Here is a 21,751-nt window from a genome sequence, read left to right on the forward strand (position 1 = left end):
ATGGAAAATGGTCCTCATGCACTGAGTCCATTTCTGGGTGGGGGCCACAGGACTACTTGAGTTATGAGTCACAGTGGCACCATCCTGCTGTCAGAAACTTGAAAAGACATCTCAAAATACCAACCTTATGTTCTACAATAATGATGTTATTTACAGGCGTAATTGGGGAAGTCGCAAATCTTGTGACCTCTGGAATAATGGCTGAATTCAGGTCCCTCTCATACTCCTAACTTGGTGGTCTTTCATTAGTTTTACAAGGGTAGTTTAGTTTTGGGGAAGAGCTATTATCATTTAAACTTTGCCCCCGCCCTGGAATGAGCCGAGTCAGCGAGTCTGTGAGACTCAAGCAAGATGGAGTCAGCCCTGTCAGATTTATCTTACCATCATAATTTTGCAAAAGTGGCTTCAATCACCAGGCGCTCAAACAGAAGAGGCCTAATTGTGCTATTCTAGCAGGGGACGAGGTTGATTGATATTTGGGGATGTTGGTTCTCAGAGAATAGAGTTTCTTTGAACTAGCTTAGGATATTAGAGATTTGGCCCATGGGGTGGAGCTGGGGAAGGTGTGTCTTGATTCAGACTGCACTGCAGGACCTGTGGGGCAGGCAGGGCCAAAGCTCCGTGTTCTTTCCATTCACAAAGCTGCTGGGGCTGGGGCTCCCTGTGGAAAGGTTAAGGTTTCCAAACTTTCACTGTAAGGTTTTCCTTTATTATTATTATTATTTTTTGGTTTGTTTTTCCTTTATCCATTTTAACAGACACTCGCCTCTGGTCCTAAGAACAAAAATAACCATTTAGTAGGGATACAAGTCCAAGCCACCAGACCTATTGGGCAGCTGTACTCTGTCTTCCTGGTCTAAAAATACAACTCTCAGTGTTACCGGCACCATGGGTTCTTTTCTTGCAATCTCCCAGGATAAAGACTACTAGGTATAGTAGCAAAGAGCAAGTTTATTTAGCTTCTGTACAAGAGAGCCAGTGACAAGAAAGGAGAAGGATTGGGCTGTTCCCCGAGGGTAGTGTGTGATTTAGTTTTGTAGGGTTTTTCTATGGGGAAGGGTTATATCAGGGCACGTATAGGAGGGGTTTTTCTGGCACTTGCACAGTGGTTCGCTGTGCTTCTTCATACATCATTTGTAGCGTTAGCATTTTAAATCTCCATCCCTGGGTGTGATTTTTAGATTAAAGTGAGGAGGGGGTAACTATGGGTTGGCATTGAAGTCTAACTGTGCATACGGGGCTCCAGGGAAGTCCCTAGCCCTCTAAAATAGGAGTTTGTTGATTAATCTTGGGTCTTTTGTTACTGATTGGCTGAGAGTTAAGTGAGCTAGAGCTTGAGTGAGGGGCTGTTTTTTTTTTTTCTAGATGGAGTCTTGCTCTGTTGCCCAGGCTGGAGTGCAGTGGTGCGATCTTGCTCACTGAAACCTTTGCCTGCTGGGTTCAAGTGATTCTTCTGCCTCAGGCTCCTGAGTAGCTGGGATTACAGGCACGCATCACCACGCCCAGCTAATTTTTGTATTTTTAGTAGAGACGGGGTTTCACTGTATTGGCTAGGCTGGTCTTGAACTCCTGACCTTGTGATCCACCCGCCTCGGTCTCCCAAAGTGCTGGGAATACAGGTGTGAGCCACTGCACCCGGACAAGTGAGGCTCTTTTATCCTTTTCCTCTAGACCATCTTAAAATAGGGAACCAAGCAGCCCGCCTGGCTTATATGGGCAGTACATTTGATTGACACTGGGGAAGGAAAGAAAAAACAAAGGAAGAGTTAGGGAAGCAGAAGCCTCATGGTCTACAGGTATAACTTACCATGTCCCTGGGAGCTCAGCTGGACAACAGCAAAGCTCCAAGAGATAGTTGAGTCCTGGGTTTCTAGTGAGAAGTAGCTCCAGACAACTAGGAAGCTAGGGACCTGAGCATGGAGAATTCCAGTTACCCCTAGTGTTCTCTCCTGTAAATGATTGCAGTAGGGGATTTTCTAGCAGTTGTGATATGAGTGATATCTTAAGAAGAGTGGTGGTAAGTCATCATCAGATTGGGCAGGTTACTTGCTTGACCTGAGCAATCAGGCCCCCTTCATGTGGTTACCTGGCAACTTACCACCATAACAGAGGTCTGGACAATCCATTATTTCAAACTACTTAGTTATCCGGGAGATAGGACTTTGTGGGGATTATACTCAAAGTGGGCATCCACTTACCAAAAAAAATACCTGCCAGGCCATATACAAGCACAACTACCCAGTTTGGCAGTGTGCTTGATTTCGCTGGTGAACCCAATGATCCCATTAAGCAGCATTAACTTTGACCCTGCCTTACTTGGAGGAAGGGCACTCTGCCTTTAGGTGCGGCCCAGTATAATCAGCTCTGAAAACTTATTACACAGCAACTCTGTGGCCCTCTTTGAATCCGAATCGTTCCAACATTGTTCTTGTAGGGCAAGCAGCTTGAATTCTATAACATTTCAGCTGACTGATGGAGATATGGGATGACTATATTCAACAAACTCTCCTAAGCATCTACCAAAAATGCCGAGAGCTACAGTGGACCCTAACTACAAGTGCTTGTCAGTGTGAATAGGGTTGCCCATAAGTCTCCTGCCCTAACAAGCAATACATTAGAAATAATCTCAGGCTCATCTTAAAGCTATGGGTCCTGGCTGTCTGTAAAGAGTTGAAGTATATGAGAAAGATAGGGGATTTTGCTGGATCACCTATGAACTCTTTTGGAAGGGTGAGTGGGGGCCAGAAAATATTGCTGAAAATCAACAGTATTTTCTTTTTCTTTCTTTCTTTTTCTCTTTCTCTCTTTCTTTCTTCCTTTTTTTTTTTTTTTTTAGAGACAGAGTTTCGCTCTTATTGCCCAGGCTGGAGTGCAATGGTGCAATCTCGGCTCACTACAACCTCCACCTCCTGGGTTCAAGCAATTCTCCTGCCTCAGCCTCCCAAGTAGCTGGGATTACAGGCATGTGCCACCATGCCTGGCTAATTTTGTATTTTTAGTAGAGACGAGATTTCACTATGTTGGTCAGGCTGGTCTCAAACTCCTGACCTCAGGTGATCCACCTGCCTCAGCCTCCCAAAGTGCTGTTACAGGTGTGAGCCACTGCCCCAGCCCCAGCAGTATTTTCAACACAAGATTAGACTTTCTGCCTTTAACTCTGTCATTTTGGATGAAGGAGGCCCTTAGATGTCTGTGTTTTCCTTCCACAATACCTTGTATCCCAGGCACAGGTATTAAGAGCAGTGATTGATTTACCCATTTTATAACAACATCAGGGAAGGGCAATTGAAATTGGTGGCTCCAGAAAATATGTCCAAAGCTGATAGGAGCACCCAGTCCAACTAGGAGTCCAGAATTGAATCCAAGGAGCTGAATCTGGAGTGGGATCTTCCCTGATGCACTCCCAAGCCATAGAGATGCAACCCAAAGCCCATTAGTAGAGTCAAACCCCAGGAAGGCCAAGCTAAAAAAATCTAAAGGCAGAATTGATGTCAGACGGAGACTAACTGGAAGCTACAGCACATAGGCACAAGCAAGGAGGGTCCAATACAATTGATTCCAAGAGCTGCGTGGTCCATGTTTGTCTCTGTTATATAGTGAGTAAAAGAGCATAAAAGCCAGAGGAAGGTTTGGAGCCTGAGAAGAAGGCCCGTGGCAGTAACTGTAATTAGCCTTGAGGCACCTGCATCAGTATATGGGTGATGCATGGGGGATTGCCATCTGCCACACGTAGAGGATGCTAGCAGCCCCACAACCAGCATTTCAGACCACGGGAATGTCCAAAATGTCATTTCAGACCACGGTTGGAAACTCTCCTATTGAAGGACTTGAAATGGACCACAAAACAATCTGTACTTGCCAGTATCAAAAGAAAGGGATGTTTTCCTAGCGTATTGTAACTCAATTTATATCCATTGACAGAATGAGGAGAGAGTCAGAAGGCTCAAATGCACACAGGTAGTAGCAGACAATCCTGGTTTATCTTGGATTCCACCGATAGTTTTAGTTGTTCATAGGACTGTAAACCATGTGTGGAATTCCAGTTCTAGAAGCCTCTGCTCTGAAACCCTTTCTTCTAGAAGAACAAATAAGTTAGTAGTGTGTGCCATGCCGGCACAGCCACATCACATACGTTTGGTTCAGGGTGAAAAATGATAGTGTATACTTTCCAAACAAGTTACCCAAAAGAAGCAACAAAACAGAAAGAGAAAAATATGTGACAGAGAAAAGAAGAGTCTAATATCTAGCACAAAACTGAAGAAGTTGGCCAAGTGTGGTGGCCAGTGCCTATAATCTCAGAACTTGGGAGGCTGAAGCAGGAGGATCACTTGAGGCCAGGAGTTCAAGACCAGCCTGGATAACATAGCAAGACCCAATCTCTACCAAAAAAATGAAAAATTGGCTGTGCATGGTGGTATGCACCTGTAGTCCCAGCCACTTGGGAGGCTGAGGTGGGAGGATTGCTTGAGTCTAGGAGGTCAAGGCTACAGTGAGCTATGATAATGCCACTGCACTGTAACCTGGGTGACAGAGCAAGATCTCTAAAAAAGAAAAAGAATAAATAAATAAATAAATAGTGAAGAGACTAACACAAGTTCTTTTCTCTTTTAGAAAAAGGTAGAGTGGTATGATGGGATGTGTGAGTGAGGATGACAGGCTTAGATGCAGGTTTGCTTTAGCCCACTGGATCATGCTGTGATTGTGGCAGGCTGTCCGCCCTCTTCTCTCTCTGTTTCCGTCTGTAATGTAGACTTTACCTTGTACTTGACTCTGCTTGGGAGACATGGATGAATGAGACTTTAAAAGTACACTGTTCTGGGAAAATGTTAATATTCAATTAAAAATATACTTATAGTTTTTGTCCTCTAAATTTTCTCTCTCACCTTCCTCTTATATAGAGTCAAAATACATTAAAGAGGTTATCTTTTTTCCATATTTTCTTTGCCTGGTAAGATTTACATCTTCAACTGATATTTATGAAGTTCCCTAAGGAATTTAAAGACTTCATTGGATTTTGCAATGTGACATTCTTAGCGAAGTAAATTATTAGTAAGACAGATATACAAGTTAGCTTCCTTGATCTTTAACTTGACTTATAAAGAAACATGTTGACCCTTCTCCTTATTTTTTAAATCTTTTTTTATTTCTCTGTTTCTTTTTGTTTTTACTGTTTCCCCTGCTGCTTCTTTACAATTCCAATCAAATTCTTATTCACCTGTAGCATGAATAATTTGGAAGCTTCTGTGCTATCTGGCCACAGACAATCCCTATTTTTTTTTTGTATTAAGGGTGTGCTTAACCATCTATTAGATAGATATGGTTAGTAGAAAAAGAATATTCTGGAAGGTTTGATCCAGAACATCCTGAAAAAGTAGAATACCAATTGTTGAGACTATCAGTTCATTCATATCTCATATTTCCTCTGTCAGAGAGAATCAGCTAAGCAAGGTACATTGGCCCAAAAATATCTTGAAGCAATGGCTGTAATTGAACATATGCAGGAGAAGTTACTGTAAGTATGAGTCAACACAATGGTAAGAGGATGAAAATGGGCTGGCCAGAAGGCTTGACTGAGAAATTCATACTTTTTGGCTTCCCTTTGGCTCTCCTGCTTTCTGTATCCTTACTAGGGGGATGCATATCTCCACATGTTCTGCTAGAGGCAGTAAACTACAGTGCCCTGGTGGGAACATCTTATCCATCCTTATCTACAGTGGAAAGATAGAGGAAGTCAAAGTATTTGTGTGTGTTGGAGGGGAGTGTTAGAGTGATCCAATTCAATATGTTTCTAAGAGATGACTTAGGGAAATAGATGGAACTAGGAGAAACTATTGTGCTTGGGAAAGAATGTTACATATATCAAAGAGTACAAAGGGCGATATAGTTAAGATGGCTGGGGATGCCAGGAGAAGAGTGTAGCCATGTAGACATATAATGTGCTGTAGTAGCTAAGAAGCACATCTCATGCTGGTTTCTTTGATTACAAAAATTTGGTTTTAGAAAAGAAGGGACTCTGTTGAATTTAGTTTGTTGGATCACATCAATTAAGAGAAGCCAAAATTAACTCTTGAAAGGGAGTTCCCTGGCCATTGATGGAGAATTCCAGATACCCCAAATCAGATTTTATTAAGAAATGATAAATATATTCTTAAATAGCAGCATGATTTCTACTCTGACATTAGCATTCAGAGTTGCTCCTGGGCCTCAGTTCTCAATCAATCATTGATGCTGTTGCTTCCCTTATTTCTACCCTTCAGACACGTTCATCTAATCTCACTGCCTTTTTAGAAAATGAGTTTCTAAGTCAAAAATACTTTTTCAACCCTTTCTATTTTGTTGTGTTTCTCTTTCGTATCAGGGAGGTTGAAAAGAGAGCCAAACAGGCAGAGGAAAAGTTTGAAGATGCATATGAGAAACTTCATCATACCCTTATAAAAAATAAAGATCTAGAGGAATTAGTCATGACATCAAGAAAGGAGTCTAAAGGAGAGAAAGAAAATGAAGACAAAAGAGAAGTAAAAGAAGAAGAAGAACAAGAACAAGAAGAAGAAGTTAGGTCAGCAGAAGATTCCTCAAAATCTCCAAAGAAGGGTAAGCATTGCTTCATATTTTGCTTTATTTAGGTTGTATTTATGAAAGAAAATTTGACTGGGCCACAAGTATTGTAGAAGAACATTAATATATTTGGTGCTAATCTACTAGTTTATACTTCTCATAGGAATGTGCATATTTTAATCACATAACCATCTTATTCAGACAACTCACAAAAAGGAAAACCAAATGAATAACAACTGCGAATGAATAAACTAACTCAGATACAATTTTTATTTACAAAACTGGTGAAGGTTTTTTTTTTTTTATTATACTTTAAGTTCTGAGGTACAGGTGTACAAAGTGCAGATTTGGTACATAGGTATACATGTGCCATGTTGGTTTGCTGCACCCATCAACTCATCATTTACATTAGGTATTTCTCCTAATGCTATCCCTCCCCCAGCCCCAACACCCCAACAGGCCCTGGTGTGTGATGTTCCCCACCCTGTGTCTAAGTAATCTCATTGTTCAATTCCCACCTATGAGCGAGAACATCTGGTGTTTGGTTTTCTTCCTTGTGATAGTTTGCTGATAATGACAGTTTCCAGCTTCATCCATGTCCCTGCAAAGGACGTGAACTCATCCTTTTCTATGGCTGCATAGTATTCTATGGTGTATATGTGCCACATTTTCTTTATCCAGTCTATGATTGATGGACATTTGAGTTGGTTCCAAGTCTTTGCTATTGTGAATAGTGCCACAGTAAACATACGTGTGCATGTGTCTTTGTAGTAGCATGATTTATAATCCTTTGGGTATATACCCAGTAATACAATTGCTGAGTCAAATGGTATTTCTAGTTCTAGATCCTTGAGGAATCGCCACACTGTCTTCCACAATGGTTGAACTAATTTGCACTCCTGCCAACAGTGTAAAAGTGATCCTATTTCTCCACATCCTCTCCAGCATCTGTTGTTTCCTGACTCTAATAATTGCCATTCTAACTGGCGTGAGATGGTATCTCACTGTGGTTTTGATTTGCATTTCTCTGATGACCAGTGATGAGCATTTTTCATATGTCTGTTGGCTGCATAAATGTCTTCTTTTAAGAAGTGTCTGTTCATATCCTTTGACCACTTTTTGATGGAGGTGTTTGTTTTTTTCTTGTCAATTTGTTTAAGTTCTTTGTAGATTCTGGATATTAGCCCTTTGTCGGATGGATAGATTGCAAAAATTTTCTCCCAATCTGTAGGTTGGCTGTTCACTCTGCAGATAGTTTCTTTTGCTGTGCAGAAGCTGTTTAGTTTAATTAGATCCCATTTGTCTATTTTGGCTTTTGTTACCATTTCTTTTGGGGTTTTAGTCATGAAGTCTTTGCCCATGCCTATGTCCTGAATGGTATTTCCTAGGTTTTCTTCTAGGGTTTTTATGGTTTTAGGTCTAACATTTAAGTCTTTAATCCATCTTGAGTTAATTTTTGTATAAGGTATAAGGAAGGGATTCAGTTTTAACTTTCTGCATATGGCTAGCTAGTTTTCCCAACATCATTTATTAAATAGGGAATCCTTTCCCCATTTCTTGTTTTTGTCAGGTTTGTCAAAGATTAGATGGTGGTAGATGTGTGGTATGATTTCTGAGGGCTCTGTTCTGTTCCATTGGTCTATATATCTGTTTTGGTACCAGTACCATGCTGTTTTAGTTACTGTAGCCTTGTAGTATAGTTTGAAGCCAGGTAGCATGATGTCTCCAGCTTTGTTCTTTTTGCTTAGGCTTGTCTTGGCTATGCAGGCTCTTGTTTGGTTCCACATGAAATTTAAAATAGTTTTTTCCAATTCTGTGAAGAAAGTCAGTGGCAACTTGATGGGGATAGCATTGAATCTACAAATTACCTTGGGCTACTAGTATGGCCATTTTCACAATATTGATTCTTCCCATCCATGAGCATGGAATGTTCTTCCATTTGTTTGTGTCCTCTTTTATTCCCTTGAACAGTGGTTTGTAGTTCTCCTTGAAGAGGTCCTTCACATCCCTTGTAAGTTGGATTCCTAGGTATTTTATTATCTTTGTAGCAATTGTGAATGGGAGTTCACTCATGATTTGGCTGTTTGTCTGTTATTGGTGTGTAGAAATGCTTGTGATTTTTGCACATTGATTTTGATCCTGAGACTTTGCTGAAGCTGCTTATCAGCTTCAGGAAATTTTGGGCTGAGATGATGGGGTTTTCTAAATATACAGTCATGTCATCTGCAAACAGAGACAATTTGAGTTCCTCTTTTCCAAACTGAATACCCTTTATTTCTTTCTCTTGCCTGATTGCCCTGGCCAGAACTTCCAATACTATGTTGAATAGGCATGGTGAGAGAGGGCATCCTTGTCTTGTGCTGGTTTTCAAAGGGAGTGCTTCCAGATTTTGCCCATCCGGTATGATTTTGGCTGTGGATTTGCCATAAATAGCTCTTATTATCTTGAGATATGTTCCATCAATACCTAGTTTATTGAGAGTTTTTAGCTTGAAGTGCTGTTGAATTTTGTTGAAGGCCTTTTCTGCATCTATTGAGAAATCATGAGAAATCATGTGGTTTTTGTCACTGGTTCTGTTTATGTGATGGATTACATTTATTGATTTGCATCTGTTGAGCCAGCCTTGCATCCCAGGGATTTAGCCGTCTTGATCGTGGTGGATAAGCTTTCTGATGTGCTGCTGGATTTGGTGTGCCAGTATTTTATTGAGGATTTTCACATCTATGTTCATCAGGGATATTGGCCTAAAATTCTCTTTTTCTGTTGTGCCTCTGCCAGGTTTTGGTATCACAATGATGCTGGCCTCATAAAATAAGTTAGGGAGGATTCCCTCTTTTTCTATTAATCAGAATCGTTTTAGAAGGAATGGTACCTGCTCCTCTTTGTACCTCTGGTAGAATTTGGCTGTGAATCCATCTGGTCCTGGACGTTTTTTGGTTGGTAGGCTATTAATTATTGGCTCCATTTCACAACTTGTTATTGGTCTATTCAGAGATTTGACTTCTTCCTGTTTTAGTCTTGGGAGGGTGTATGTGTCCAGGAATTTATCCGTGTCTCTAGATTTTCTAGTTTATTTGCATAGAGGTGTTTATAGTATTCTCTGATGGTAGTTTGTATTTCTGTGGGATCGGCAGTGATATCCCCTTTATCATTTTTTATTGCATCTGTTTGATTCTTCTCTCTTCTTTATTAGTCTTGCTAGCGGTCTATCTATTTTGTTAATCTTTTCAAAAAACCAGCTCCTGGATTCGTTGATTTTTTGAAGGGTTTTTTATGTCTCTGTCTCTTTCAGTTCTGCTCTGATCTTAGTTATTTCTTGCCTTCTGCTAGCTTTTGAGTGTGCTTGCTCTTGCTTCTCTGGTTCTTTTAATTGTGATGTTAGAGTGTCAATTTTAGATCTTTCCTGCTTTCTCTTGTGGGCATTTAGTGCTATAACTTTCCCTCTACACACTGCTTTAAATGTATCCCAGAGATTCTGGTACATTGTGTTTCATTCTCATGGGGTTCAAAGAACATCTTTATTTCTTCCTTCATTTTGTTATTTACCCAGTAGTGATTCAGGAGCAGGGTGTTCAGTTTCCATGTAGTTGTGTGGTTTTGAGTGAGTTTCTTAATCCTGAGTTCTAGTTTGATTGCACTGTGGTCTGAGAGACAGTTTGTTGTGATTTGTGCTCTTTTACATTTGCTGAGGAGTGCTTTACTTCCAATTATGTGATCAATTTTAGAATAAGTGTCATGTGGTGCTGAGAAAAATGCATATTCCATTGATTTGGGGTGGAGAATTCTGTAGATGTCTGTTAGGTCTACTTGGTCCAGAGCTGAGTTCAAGTCCTGGATACCCTTGTTAATTTACTGTTTCATTGATCTGTCTAATATTGACAGTGGGGTGTTAAAGTCTCACACTATTATTGTATGGGAGTCTAAGTCTCGTCATAGGTCTCTAAACCCTTGCTTTCTGAATCTGGGTGCTCCTGTATTGGATGCATATATATTTAGGATAGTTAGTTCTTGTTGTTGCATTGATCCCTTTACCATTATATAATGGCCTTCTTTGTCTCTTCTGATCTTTGTTGGTTTAAAGTCTGTTTTATCAGAGACTAGGATTGCAAACCCTGCTTTTCTTTTGGCTTTCCATTTGCTTGGTAGCTCTTCCTTCATCCCTTTATTTTGATCCTGTGTGTGTGTTTGCACATGAGATGGGTCTCCTGAATACAGCACACCGATGGGTCTTGACTCTTTATCCAATTTGCCAGTCTGTGTCTTTTAATTGGGGCATTTAGCCCATTTACATTTAAGGTTAATATTGTTATATGTAATTTGATCCTGTCATTATAAGGCTAGCTGGTTATTTTGACTGTTAGTTGATGCAGTTTCTTCATGGCATCGATGGTCTTTACAATTTGGCATGTTTTTGCAGTGACTGGTACTGGGTGTTTCTTTCCATGTTTAGTGCTTCCTTCAGGAGCTCTTGTAAGGCAGACCTGGTGGTAACAAAATCTCTCAGCATTTGCTTGTCTCTAAGGATTTTATTTATTCTTCACTTATGAAGCTTAGTTTGGCTTGATATGAAATTCTGGGTTGAAAATTCTTTTCTTTAAGAATGTTGAATATTGCCTCCCACTCTCTTCTGGCTTGGAGGGTTTCTGCTGAGAGATCTGCTGTTAGTCTGATGGGCTTCACTTTGTGGGTAACCCAACCTTTCTCTCTGGCTGCCCTTAATATTTTTTCCTTCATTTCAACCTTGGTGAATCTGAAAATTATGTGTCTTGGGGTTGTTCTTCTCAAGGACTATCTTTGTGGTGTTCTCTGTATTTTGTGAATTTGAATGTTGGCCTGCCTTGCTAGGTTGGGGAAGTTCTCCTGGATAATATCGTGAAGAGTGTTTCCCAACTTGGTTCCATTCTCCCTGTTACTTTCAGGTACACCAGTCGAATGTAGATTTGGTCTTTTCACATAGTCCCATATTTCTTGGAGGCTTTGTTCATTTCTTTTCACTGTTTTTTCTCTAATCTTTTCTTCTCACTTTATTTCATTAATTTGATCTTCAATCACTGATATCCTTTCTTCTGCTTGATCTAATTGGCTATTGAAGCTTGTGTATGCTTCATGAAGTTCTCATGCTGTGTTTTTCAGTTCCATCAGATTTATATTCTTCATTTATATTCTTCTCTACACTGGTTGTTCTAGTTAGCCGTTCGTCTAACCTTTTTTCAAGGTTTTTAGCTTCCTTGTGATGGGTTAGAATATGCTCCTTTAGCTGGGAGATGTTTGTTATTACCCACCTTCTGAAGCCTACTTCTGTCAACTCATCAAACTCATTCTCCATCCATTTTTGTTCCCTTGCTGGCGAGAAGTTGTGATCCTTTGGAGGAGAAGAGGCATTCTGGTTTTCAGAATTTTTAGCCTTTCTGTGCTGGTTTCTCCCCATCTTTGTGGTTTTATCTACATTTTGTCTTTGATGTTGGTGACCTATGTATGGGGTTTTGGTGTGGATGTCCTTTTTTTTTTGATGTTGATGCTATGCCTTTCTGTTTGTTAGTTTTCCTTCTAACAGGTCCCTCAGCTGCAGGTCTGTTGGAGTTTGCTGGAGGTCCACTCCAGACTCTCTTTGCCTGGGTATCATCAGGGGAGGCTGCAGAGCAGCAAATATTGCTGACCGATCCTTCCTCTGGAAGCTTCGTCCCAGAGGGGCACCTGCCAGATGCCAGCCAGTGCTCTCTTGTATGAGATGTCTGTCGGCCCCAACTGGGAGGTGTCTCCCAGTCAGGCTACATGGGGGTTAGGGACCCACTTGAGGAGGCAGTCTGTCTGTTATCAGAGCTCAATCACCATGCTGGGAGAACTGCTGCTCTCTTTAGAGCTGTCAGGCAGGGACATTTAAGTCTGCTGAAGCTGTGCCCACACCTGCCCTTCCCCCACATGCTCTGTCCCAGGGAGATGACAGTTTTTTCTATAAGTCCCTGACTGGGGCTGTTGCTTTTTGTTCAGATATGCCCTGCCCAGAGAGGTGGAATCTAGAGAGGCAGTTGGCCTCATTGAGCTGCGGTGGGCTCCACCTGGTTCGAGCTTCCTAGCGGGTTTGTTTACACTGTGAGCATAAAACCACCTACTCAAGCCTCATCAATGGCAGACGCCCCTCCTCCCGCCAAGCTCCAGCATCCCAGGTCTATCTCAGACTGCTGCCCTAGCAGCAAGAATTTCAAGCCAGTGGATCTTAGCTTGCTGGGCTCTGTGGGTGGGGGACCCGCCGAGCCAGGCACTGGAGGGAATCTCCGGGTCTGTGGGTTGTGAAGACCATGGGAAAAACATGGTATTTTGGCAGGAGTGTACTGTTGCACCTGGTACAGTCTCTCATGGCTTCCCTTGGCTAGGAAAGGGAAATCCCCTGACCCCTTGCACTTCCTGGGTGAGGTGATGCCCCGCCCTGCTTCAGCTTGCCCTCCATGGGCGGCACCCACTGTCCAGCCAATCCCAATGAGATGAACCAGGTACCTCAGTTGGAAATGCAGAAATCACCTGTCTTCTGCGTTGATCTTGCTGGGAGCTGCAGACCAGAGCTGCTCCTATTTGGCCATCTTGCTGGAAAATCTTTTTTTTTTTTTTAAATAAAAGGAAACAATGCTGATTAGAAGTGGCAACATATAATAGTTATACAGATGATACTTGTGAGTAGACAAACACATACGATCATTTTAGAAAATAATTTGATAGTATGTGTGGATATCCCTTTAAAACATGCATATATTTATAACAGATGCATGTTAATATATGCATAATAATGTGCATAATAATATATGCATAATAATTTCACACTTGAGAATCTTAATAATCCTAAATACACAAGATTAATATACAAAGATGTTCAGTGTATCATTGTGTGTAATAGAAAAAATAGAAACAACCTGTTGTTCAAACATGAAAGATTAAATAAATCATGCTGTATCAATATACATAAATATTACACAACTATTAAAATAGCGTTTAAAGGAGTTTTTAGTGACATGGGAAATTTTTATGTTAACTGTCAAATGCAAGAAACAGGATATGACATCTTTTTTTTTTTTTTTTGAGATGGAGTCTCACTCTTGTTGCCTAGGCTAGAGTGCAATAGCACGATCTCGGCTCACTGCAACCTCTGCCTCCTGGGTTCAAGCAATTCTGCCTCAGCCTCCTGAGTAACTGGGATTACAGGCACACACCACCATGCCCGGCTAATTTTTGTACTTCTAGTAGAGACAGGGTTTCATCATGTTGGCCAGGCTGGTCTCAAACTCCTGACCTCAGGTGATCCACCCGCTTCAGCCTCCCAAAGTGCTGGGATTACAGTCGTGAGCTACTGCACCTGGCCAGGATGTGACATCATTTTGATGTTATGTTTATTTTATGTTAAATATCAAATTCAAGAAACAGCATATGATATCATTTTTTTAAAGGCAAAAAAAAAGACCAGAAAGAAATATGCCCAAATATTGACGGACATTGTCTCTGGGTGATAGAGGTTTGTAGGAAGTTTTATCTTTATTATTGGCACATGTTTGACTTCATGTGATTTTTAATACTACTTTATGTTATAGGGAGAGGAATTTAATTTTTCATTTTCTTATTTCTAATTAGTGCTGCAATCTGCCCACAAGCAGTTCTCAATATTTCTAATATTAGAGGCTATTTTTTAATTTTTGCTTTCATCTCCAACCTGTGGTCCGTTCCCAGTACAAAGGATAGTACTAGAAAGACATCTACTTTCTGTTTTTCTCTGTCACCCCATCTCCACCTACCCCTCAGCAAAAGCAGTGAAGTTAGCCAACTGCTCGCAGCCCCTGGCCCTAGGTACAGGGACGTTAACCCTATAGAGTGTGAATTCATTTTTTCTACTCCTTTCAACTCTAAACTGGTGAAAATATTATTTATTACAAGTTTGACAATCCTTCAGTTTTACATTTGAGTATATGTGAGAGTTTTCATGAATTTTAAAATTTCATCTTCTTATATTCTGAATGTAGTTTTATCCTGATAATTTGAAAACTAGACCTTTTCTAGATTTAGGAAGATCAATAGGCAAACCGTCCAAAAGCCCTACTTGTTAAACTAGAGGTTACCTCAATATGGAATGCGTTTTGTCCATTCCCATGAAGGTCTTGAGGATTCGGTTAAATCCAGAACTGAGAAGTTTTAATTATTTAAGGTAGAGGATAGCTACATAAAGTTAGTCCCCAGCCTGCAAACAGTAATCTACACAGACGCCCAGTCACCCTTCTCCCTCCTTCCAGAAACCACCAGCAAAATCATTGCCAGGGGGCTCTGAAGTAGAGGATGAGATGCCTTGCAAAGCCTGAGGAGAGCTGTCTCCTACTCACGGCAGTTCCTGTGCCCTGCAAGGGACCTGAACAGAGTCTCCAGAAAATCCATAGGTTAAATCCAACCTTAGAGTTGGCAGGTAGCCCCTGCAAAAAATGCAGATACCTCTGGAGCAATCTGGCACTGCTATATTTGTATATGTTAGTGCAATAAAATCACTTTTTTTCCTGAGGGTTGTGCAGTGAAGGAGTAGAAAATTATATTGCAGTAACAGCAGGAGCCTTGTGCATGCTGAGTAAAGAGAAGACCTGGACAGAGTAGGGGATATATTTATTTTTATTTTTATTTCAATATTTTTAATAATTAGCAAATCACTATGCTCTGAGCTGTGACTGAAAAAAGGAATCAAGAGGGAAATTTGCAAAGATGAATATGGCTTAGTCCTTGATCTCAGTGGGGTCTACAGTTGGGTGTAGGGAAGTTACACTAACAGTAATACAAAGTGCCAATAATAATACAAAGGCAACCACATGTAGGATGGAGATGGCAGCAGCCAGTCTGAAGGATTCAAATTGGGAAGCAGAGTGTCACGGGGCTGCTTTTCACGTGCATGTTGGGGAGAGCAGGCTTGATGACCAGAGGCCTTCTGCACCATCCTAGGGATGGAGCTTGTGTAAGGCCTGTGTACAGGAGCCTGGAGAGAAAGGGTTGGGGAGACAACAGAAGGGGTCAGGAATGGTTAAGGGAGGATTCTGAAGACTGTTTCCATTTTTTTTTTTTTTTTAACCAAACTTCAGATTTGTACAAGAGGGAAGGAGGAGATGTTCTTCTTCTTTCTCTTCACGCCTTGACCACATTCTCTCCTGCCCCAGGACCCAGAACTCAAACAGTTAACTGACCACGCTTGAACTTGGGAAATGCATTCTGAATGCCAATAACCAATTTAGAGTCAAATTTGTGGCACATAGCTTATTTGTAGCTTGAGGGTTACTCAGGCAGAAAAAATGTAAAACTGCTTTGTAAAATTAAAAACCCTTAGTAAATATAAGATATTATTACTATGATATTCTAATTGTTTTTGTCTGTTTATAGCACCACACAAAGAGGGTGCTCTCAACATTAAATCCAGAATCCGAACTAAATCCAATGACAAAACAAAACCCAAGTAATGTCCACAGAGCTCTGGGGTTCACAGTGGCTCTATCCACTGAACGCAGCCCAGATATCACTGTGTTGTAGAGCTGATGTGGCTCAGTTGCAGGGACTCCCTTTGTAACAGCCGCTAGAAAAGCCATAACATGCAACCCAAGAGCACTTTCTCTTTAAAAGTCGCAGCGATGGCTGGAGGGAGTCAGACGCATTAGCTCACTTCCCACATTGAAAATAGCTTGTGCAAAGTTTGCTAGCTTCTTCAACTGATTTCCTAACAGAGGTCTGTGAAATGTCAGTTTATCTCAAGAAAATAATGCTTTTTGAAAACGTTGAACTCTGCAGACAAGACTGGCAAATAAAAAGCATTAGTTTTTCAATCTAAAAGAGAAGACCTAGGCTAGGCACGATGGCTGACGCCTGTAATTCTAGCAATCTGGGAGGCCAAGGTGGGAGGATCACTTGAGGTCAAGAGTTTAAGACCAGCCTTGCCAACATGGCAAAACCCTGTCTCTACTAAAACACAAAAATTAGCCAGGCATGGTGGTGTGCACCTGTAGTCCCAGCTCACTCAGGAGACTGAGGGACAAGAAACGCTTGAACCCAGGAGGTGGAAGTTGCGGTGAGCTGAGACTGCGCCACTGTACTCCAACCTGGGCAACAGAGCAAGACTCCATTTCAAAAAATAAAAAGAAAAGAAAAGAGAAAATCTTAATGATGCTCTTAGGTTTCTGCAGCATTTTCAGATTTCTTATGATTTCTGGCATTTTTATGATTAATCTGATCTTTGCAATAACCCTACAAAGTAGGTGGAGGAGATATTGTTATTCTCATTTCTCAGAAGATAAAACTGAGGCCCAGTGATTATAAGACATGGTCACAGAACTGATTGGTGTCAGAGCCCCCAGCTCACTGGACTCATGTCTAGACGGTTTCACAACAGTGAAGGGCCACCAGGCCATTGCTCAGAAGGTTTCCTTCATAGGGGCCTGTGTTGCCGAAGATTCACCCAGAATCTCCATTTCTTGCTTTTACTGTCTCATTTGTCTGCTCTGTTCATGATCCTGAATCCATCTGGGCACAAGAGATGGACTAACCTGCAAAAATCAGTTGCAAGTGACAACTGGATGTTCTGGGCAGTCACTCAGCAAGGGCTCCCTGTTGCTTCACTGCTCCTGGCTCACTTGCCTTTGCTCTTATCTCTGAACACCTGAGGCAAGATTTCTACACCTGCGTTGACTCCACATATTTGGTGTTTCTTTGGGTTTATCTCCTAGAATTTTAGACCTTTACCTGTTCTTCCAGCCTCAGAAATCCCCTGAGTCTAGAGTCCCCATCTTTATTTAAGCCAACCCTGGCCAGGCCTGCCATTGGCCATCATTAAACTGTGTGAGGGATGGGTTTCAACATTCCTTAGTGTATACCTAAGACTACTAGATGGAGTCTGGTCAGTTCCAGTCTTTACCTCTGGGAAAAGAAAACATGAAATTCTTCAGAAACTTGGCAGTGCTCCTGGCCCAAATGACAGACGAGCTGAAGCTGTTGGCTCGTGATTATGGCTGCTGCCTGACGAAGCAGAGCCAGCCTTATCTTTGCTCCTTCCCAGAGAACTTCCTGGGTAGCTCTAGAAAATTTGGGGACTTTTTGTGGGGTTGCAGAATAATTTTCATTCATTTTCCACTTTGCAGGCATGAGTTGTCATTTCCATACAAATCAGTAGGCCCCATCCCTGAACATGAGCCTTGTCCCTTAGAATGTGCCAAATACCATGTCAGCTCCATTGCATAGAAGGCTTAGTCTCTAAATTCCAGAGTTATATCTGCTGCCACTACAATTAGAATGAGGTGACTGGCATCATGGACCTACATTAGCTGAGGTGGTTTTGTTACAAGCCACCTACTCTTGCAAGCCCATGAAAAAAGGATAATGTATTGAAAGGATGCTGGGGTGCTTCAAGGATTTGAAGGGAAGTTTTGAAGAGCTAGACTAGGAACAGACAGGAACCAGCTAGTTTTAGGTCAGACAAAATAGTTCCTTCACCATCTTGCTCCAGTGCTACTACCAAAACACCAATCATTTATTTCATCCTTACATTATTCTGCCAAAGTCTCAAAGTCCCAAGACAGAGAAAGGCTACCCTGTGGTCACAAACCTCCCCATGGATGAACCAGGGATGGTAAGAAGACTTCAGAGATGATCTCTCTGACTTCCTTAAAGCGAAGGAAGGACGCCTTGTGGTGCTGTTCCACTAAGATGGGACACACTATGGGGAAAGCAAATCAGGGTGGGGTTAGGAAGGCATAATGAGTGTTCGGTGGTTAAAAAAAAAAAAAAGTATGCCCCAGGGAGGGTACCTGCACTGCCACTCTCTGCAAGTTAGCCCGGCCAGTTCCACTCTCCCAAGTAACTGCTTTGTGGGAAGGTTTAGATAGTCCTTAAGACCCTGCTACACCTTCTTAGGGTGTCCCTGCAGTGGTCTCCCAAGCAGAGTGGAGGGAGGAACTTTTGCTGCTCATCGCTGGCAGTCAGGCTGCCGAGTGAGGCTGTTGTGCTTGCGTATGGGAGACTAGCCATTCTGTGCTTAGATGTCCAGACCGAGCCATGCTGTCCATTTTTCTAGAAAGCGGCTCTGGCCCTTCAGAGAGAGGAAACTGGTTAGCCTCATCACACTCCTCTGTGTCCAGCCCCCAATCTCAGTGGCGACATGTTCCATGTCCTGTGGTGCCAAGTTGGTACTGTTTTGGGAGTGCATACCATAGTGTACTTAAGGATCTTAGCAAGCTTAGCGGACAGGCCCCCTCAACCACCAGGCCTGGCTCTTCACCACATACCCACACCAACTCAGTGCACGTGGGCTCCAGGAGATTCTCCCCTGAGAGATCTGGTCCCACTCACACATTGGTCTCACTGACTTGACTATGGTCAGGTCACTTGTCTGCTACCTTGTAGCTTCAGTGACTGCACTTTCCTCTTGTCCTTGGCCTTTCCTAGCTGGAGGTCAATGACCCAGATACTACCTGGGAAACATATCTTGCATTTCACTTTTTTTTTTTTTTTTTTTTTTTTTTGAGACGGAGTCTCGCTCTGTCGCCCAGGCTGGAGTGCAGTGGCCAGATCTCAGCTCACTGCAAGCTCCGCCTCCCGGGTTTACGCCATTCTCCTGCCTCAGCCTCCCGAGTAGCTGGGACTACAGGCGCCCGCCACCTCGCCTGGCTAATTTTTTTGTATTTTTAGTAGAGACGGGGTTTCATTGTGTTAGCCAGGATGGTCTCGATCTCCTGACCTCGTGATCCGCCCGTCTCGGCCTCCCAAAGTGCTGGGATTACAGGCTTGAGCCACCGCGCCCGGCCGCATTTCACTTTTAAAGCCTGCTGGAAATTCTGTTTGCAGGCCCCAAAGCGCTAGATCACTGTCTGTCTATTCGTGGAATCAAATAAGTATCCGTTTACCAGCAAATATTTCCCCACAGGAAGCAGAAGAGTTTCTCTAAAATTAGGAATAAAACTGCTGTAGCCCTGCTGCGTAGGCCCTGCATACCTGCAAAACTGCAGTGCTTGCTCTCTGAGCCCCAGGCTGAGGCATTCTGTAGCTATATTGATATGAAGCTGTGTCTAGGATTCATCAGGACTTCCATCACTGCCTCAGAAAAATGGAGAGCTCATTGTAGCCAGGTCTGCCACAGCCTCAAGGCAATCTCCCATTCAGGATTGCTAAGCAAGTCCACTAATCCCTCTGACCTCAAAGATGAACTATGCAGAGTGCAGGTTTTCGAGAAGTGCAACTTGTCTAAAATGGTGCAACAAAGAACATGTAAGGCAGCCTTCCAGAAGTTCCCTAAGCAGTCCCATTATGCAGCAATGTGCCATTCTGCCAGGACAATGCTTCTAAAATGTCCAATGAAAGGGCACCTGCAAGACTGCAGTGGCTTGTGTCTGTTTGGAGGGCATCCTCTTGTATTTGCAAGGTTTGGGTCCCACCAGCACCCGACCTGGCGGAGTTATCCTTTAGGCCTCCTCTAGGCCAGCTTGAGAAACACTTTTGAAAGTGTGAAGATTAGGAGTTTCCATGATCTGTCTTGCCAAGGCAAACTGATTTTTAGAAGGCAAAATGTCCCCACCCCTACCCTCTACCCAGAAGTCTGACAGATCCTGGAGTTCACATGGTACTACTGGTAATTCATCTCTCATTTTCCACTCTGGCCATCCAAACAGTCAAACCCAGGCGAGAAAGAAAGGGGAATTGTCTGAGTTTTGGCTGTAACTATTGCCCACCAGGAGGAAAATCGTTTCTGTCCTGTTTTTTCTCTACTATGATCCCGAACAGCTGTGCACTTTGAAACAAATGCTTGTTATATCATGGTGGGAGTCAAAGACAGGAGACCATATGTGCAAGTTCTAAAGCTGGTTCTGTCCGAGAACGACCACCCTGGGAGCAGGCACTGATGGCCATCAGGGCTGCCTTTGACACATGGAGGCAATATGTGGAGGGGCCAGCAGGCTCTTATTTGGATGCAGCCTGATGGCTGTCATTTATTGCTACTGAGGTAAACCCAGAATAATAGTCATCACCATTATTTATTAAGCATTTACCTTGTGCAAGCATTGTGCTAAGCATATCATATGCATTATCTTATTTAATCACAATTCTGTGAGGTGGATCCTGCTTTTATCCCCATTTATATACAGGATTAGTAACATGTCCAAGGTTAAACAGTTGGTAAATGGTAGAGCCTGAATCAAATCTAATATGTCTGAGAGCAGACCCCAAGCTCCCAGCTATAGTGCTGTAATGTCTTTCCAAGCCCAGAAGAAGCCGTTGGAAGTGTGTTGATTACCTCTCTTTTAAAGGATTTGGCTTCCATATCCTTTACTTAATGCTCAGCTCAGCTACTGTGCAAAAGCCAGAATTATTGGAACCTCATAATTCCAATAGACTCTCTGCCAAAGAACATTGTAGTGGCCAGGAACAGTCAATCAAGGAGATACATACTTACTCAGAGCCATTCGGACATGGTCCCCAAGGATGTGGAATGCAGGGGTATTGGCAGAATGACCTGCTGAGCCTTCTAGATAGGAAAGTCCAAACTGCAGAGCCCCCGTTGCACCCTAATGCTACTGGTGAGCCATGGTGGCCCTTGAAATTCTAAGGAAGGCCTTCAAAGCCTCCATAGGGCACATTCCTGATGATTTTGAGTGCATCAATCGGCAGTATACCAGTCCTTAAGCTAGCTGCTTGCATAATAAATTCAGGTCTGAATACACCAATGCCACATCACTGTCAGCTCCAAATGCCCTGGAACACCATCGTCATAGATTGTGCCATAGACTTCTCCCACTCTTAGGGGCATGTCATTTTGGTCATGGCAGACTCCAGTGCCAAACTGGAACATCGTATCCCTGTTGATCAGCTTATTGCCACTTTACTAATATTAAAGTAAATTATCAGGGAAAAAAAAAAAAAACACAACTATTCCCAGAACATATCATGGTTTTCAATTGTACTCTCCAGCTTGTCCTCCAGCCATCATTTCACAACTAGTAACCAGCTGGAGTGCAGCACCTGGGCCAGCTCACCTAGCCAGTGTCTGAAGAATTTTGCCTTTGACTATCCACCATACTCTTTCACCCAAACACAGTTTTGTAGCAACTTATCTCCATGATTTCCTTCTCATCAAGCCCACCAACTGCAACAGTTGGTTAATTTGAAAGACAACACATGCCACTCAAGCAGACCCGAAAGCCCTCTGGCATGC

The 21,751-nt window shown here is 42.4% G+C and overlaps 1 protein-coding gene across 5 annotated transcripts in view; it reads left to right on the forward strand.

The window, feature by feature from the left end:
- The window catches only part of LOC105484506 (axonemal dynein light chain domain containing 1), a 192,775-nt gene that overhangs the window by 164,706 nt on the left and 6,318 nt on the right, over positions 1-21,751 (forward strand). For all 5 annotated transcript variants that reach the window (XM_071076277.1, XM_011746195.2, XM_011746192.2 and 2 more), the window contains 2 exons: positions 5,430-5,512; positions 6,359-6,591. In XM_071076277.1, the coding sequence (XP_070932378.1) occupies positions 5,430-5,512; positions 6,359-6,591 (316 nt within the window). The remainder of the gene's footprint in view (positions 1-5,429; positions 5,513-6,358; positions 6,592-21,751) is intronic.

Source organism: Macaca nemestrina, chromosome 1 (genome assembly GCF_043159975.1).
Source record: "Macaca nemestrina isolate mMacNem1 chromosome 1, mMacNem.hap1, whole genome shotgun sequence".
In the NCBI taxonomy this organism is placed as follows: Eukaryota; Metazoa; Chordata; class Mammalia; order Primates; family Cercopithecidae; genus Macaca; species Macaca nemestrina.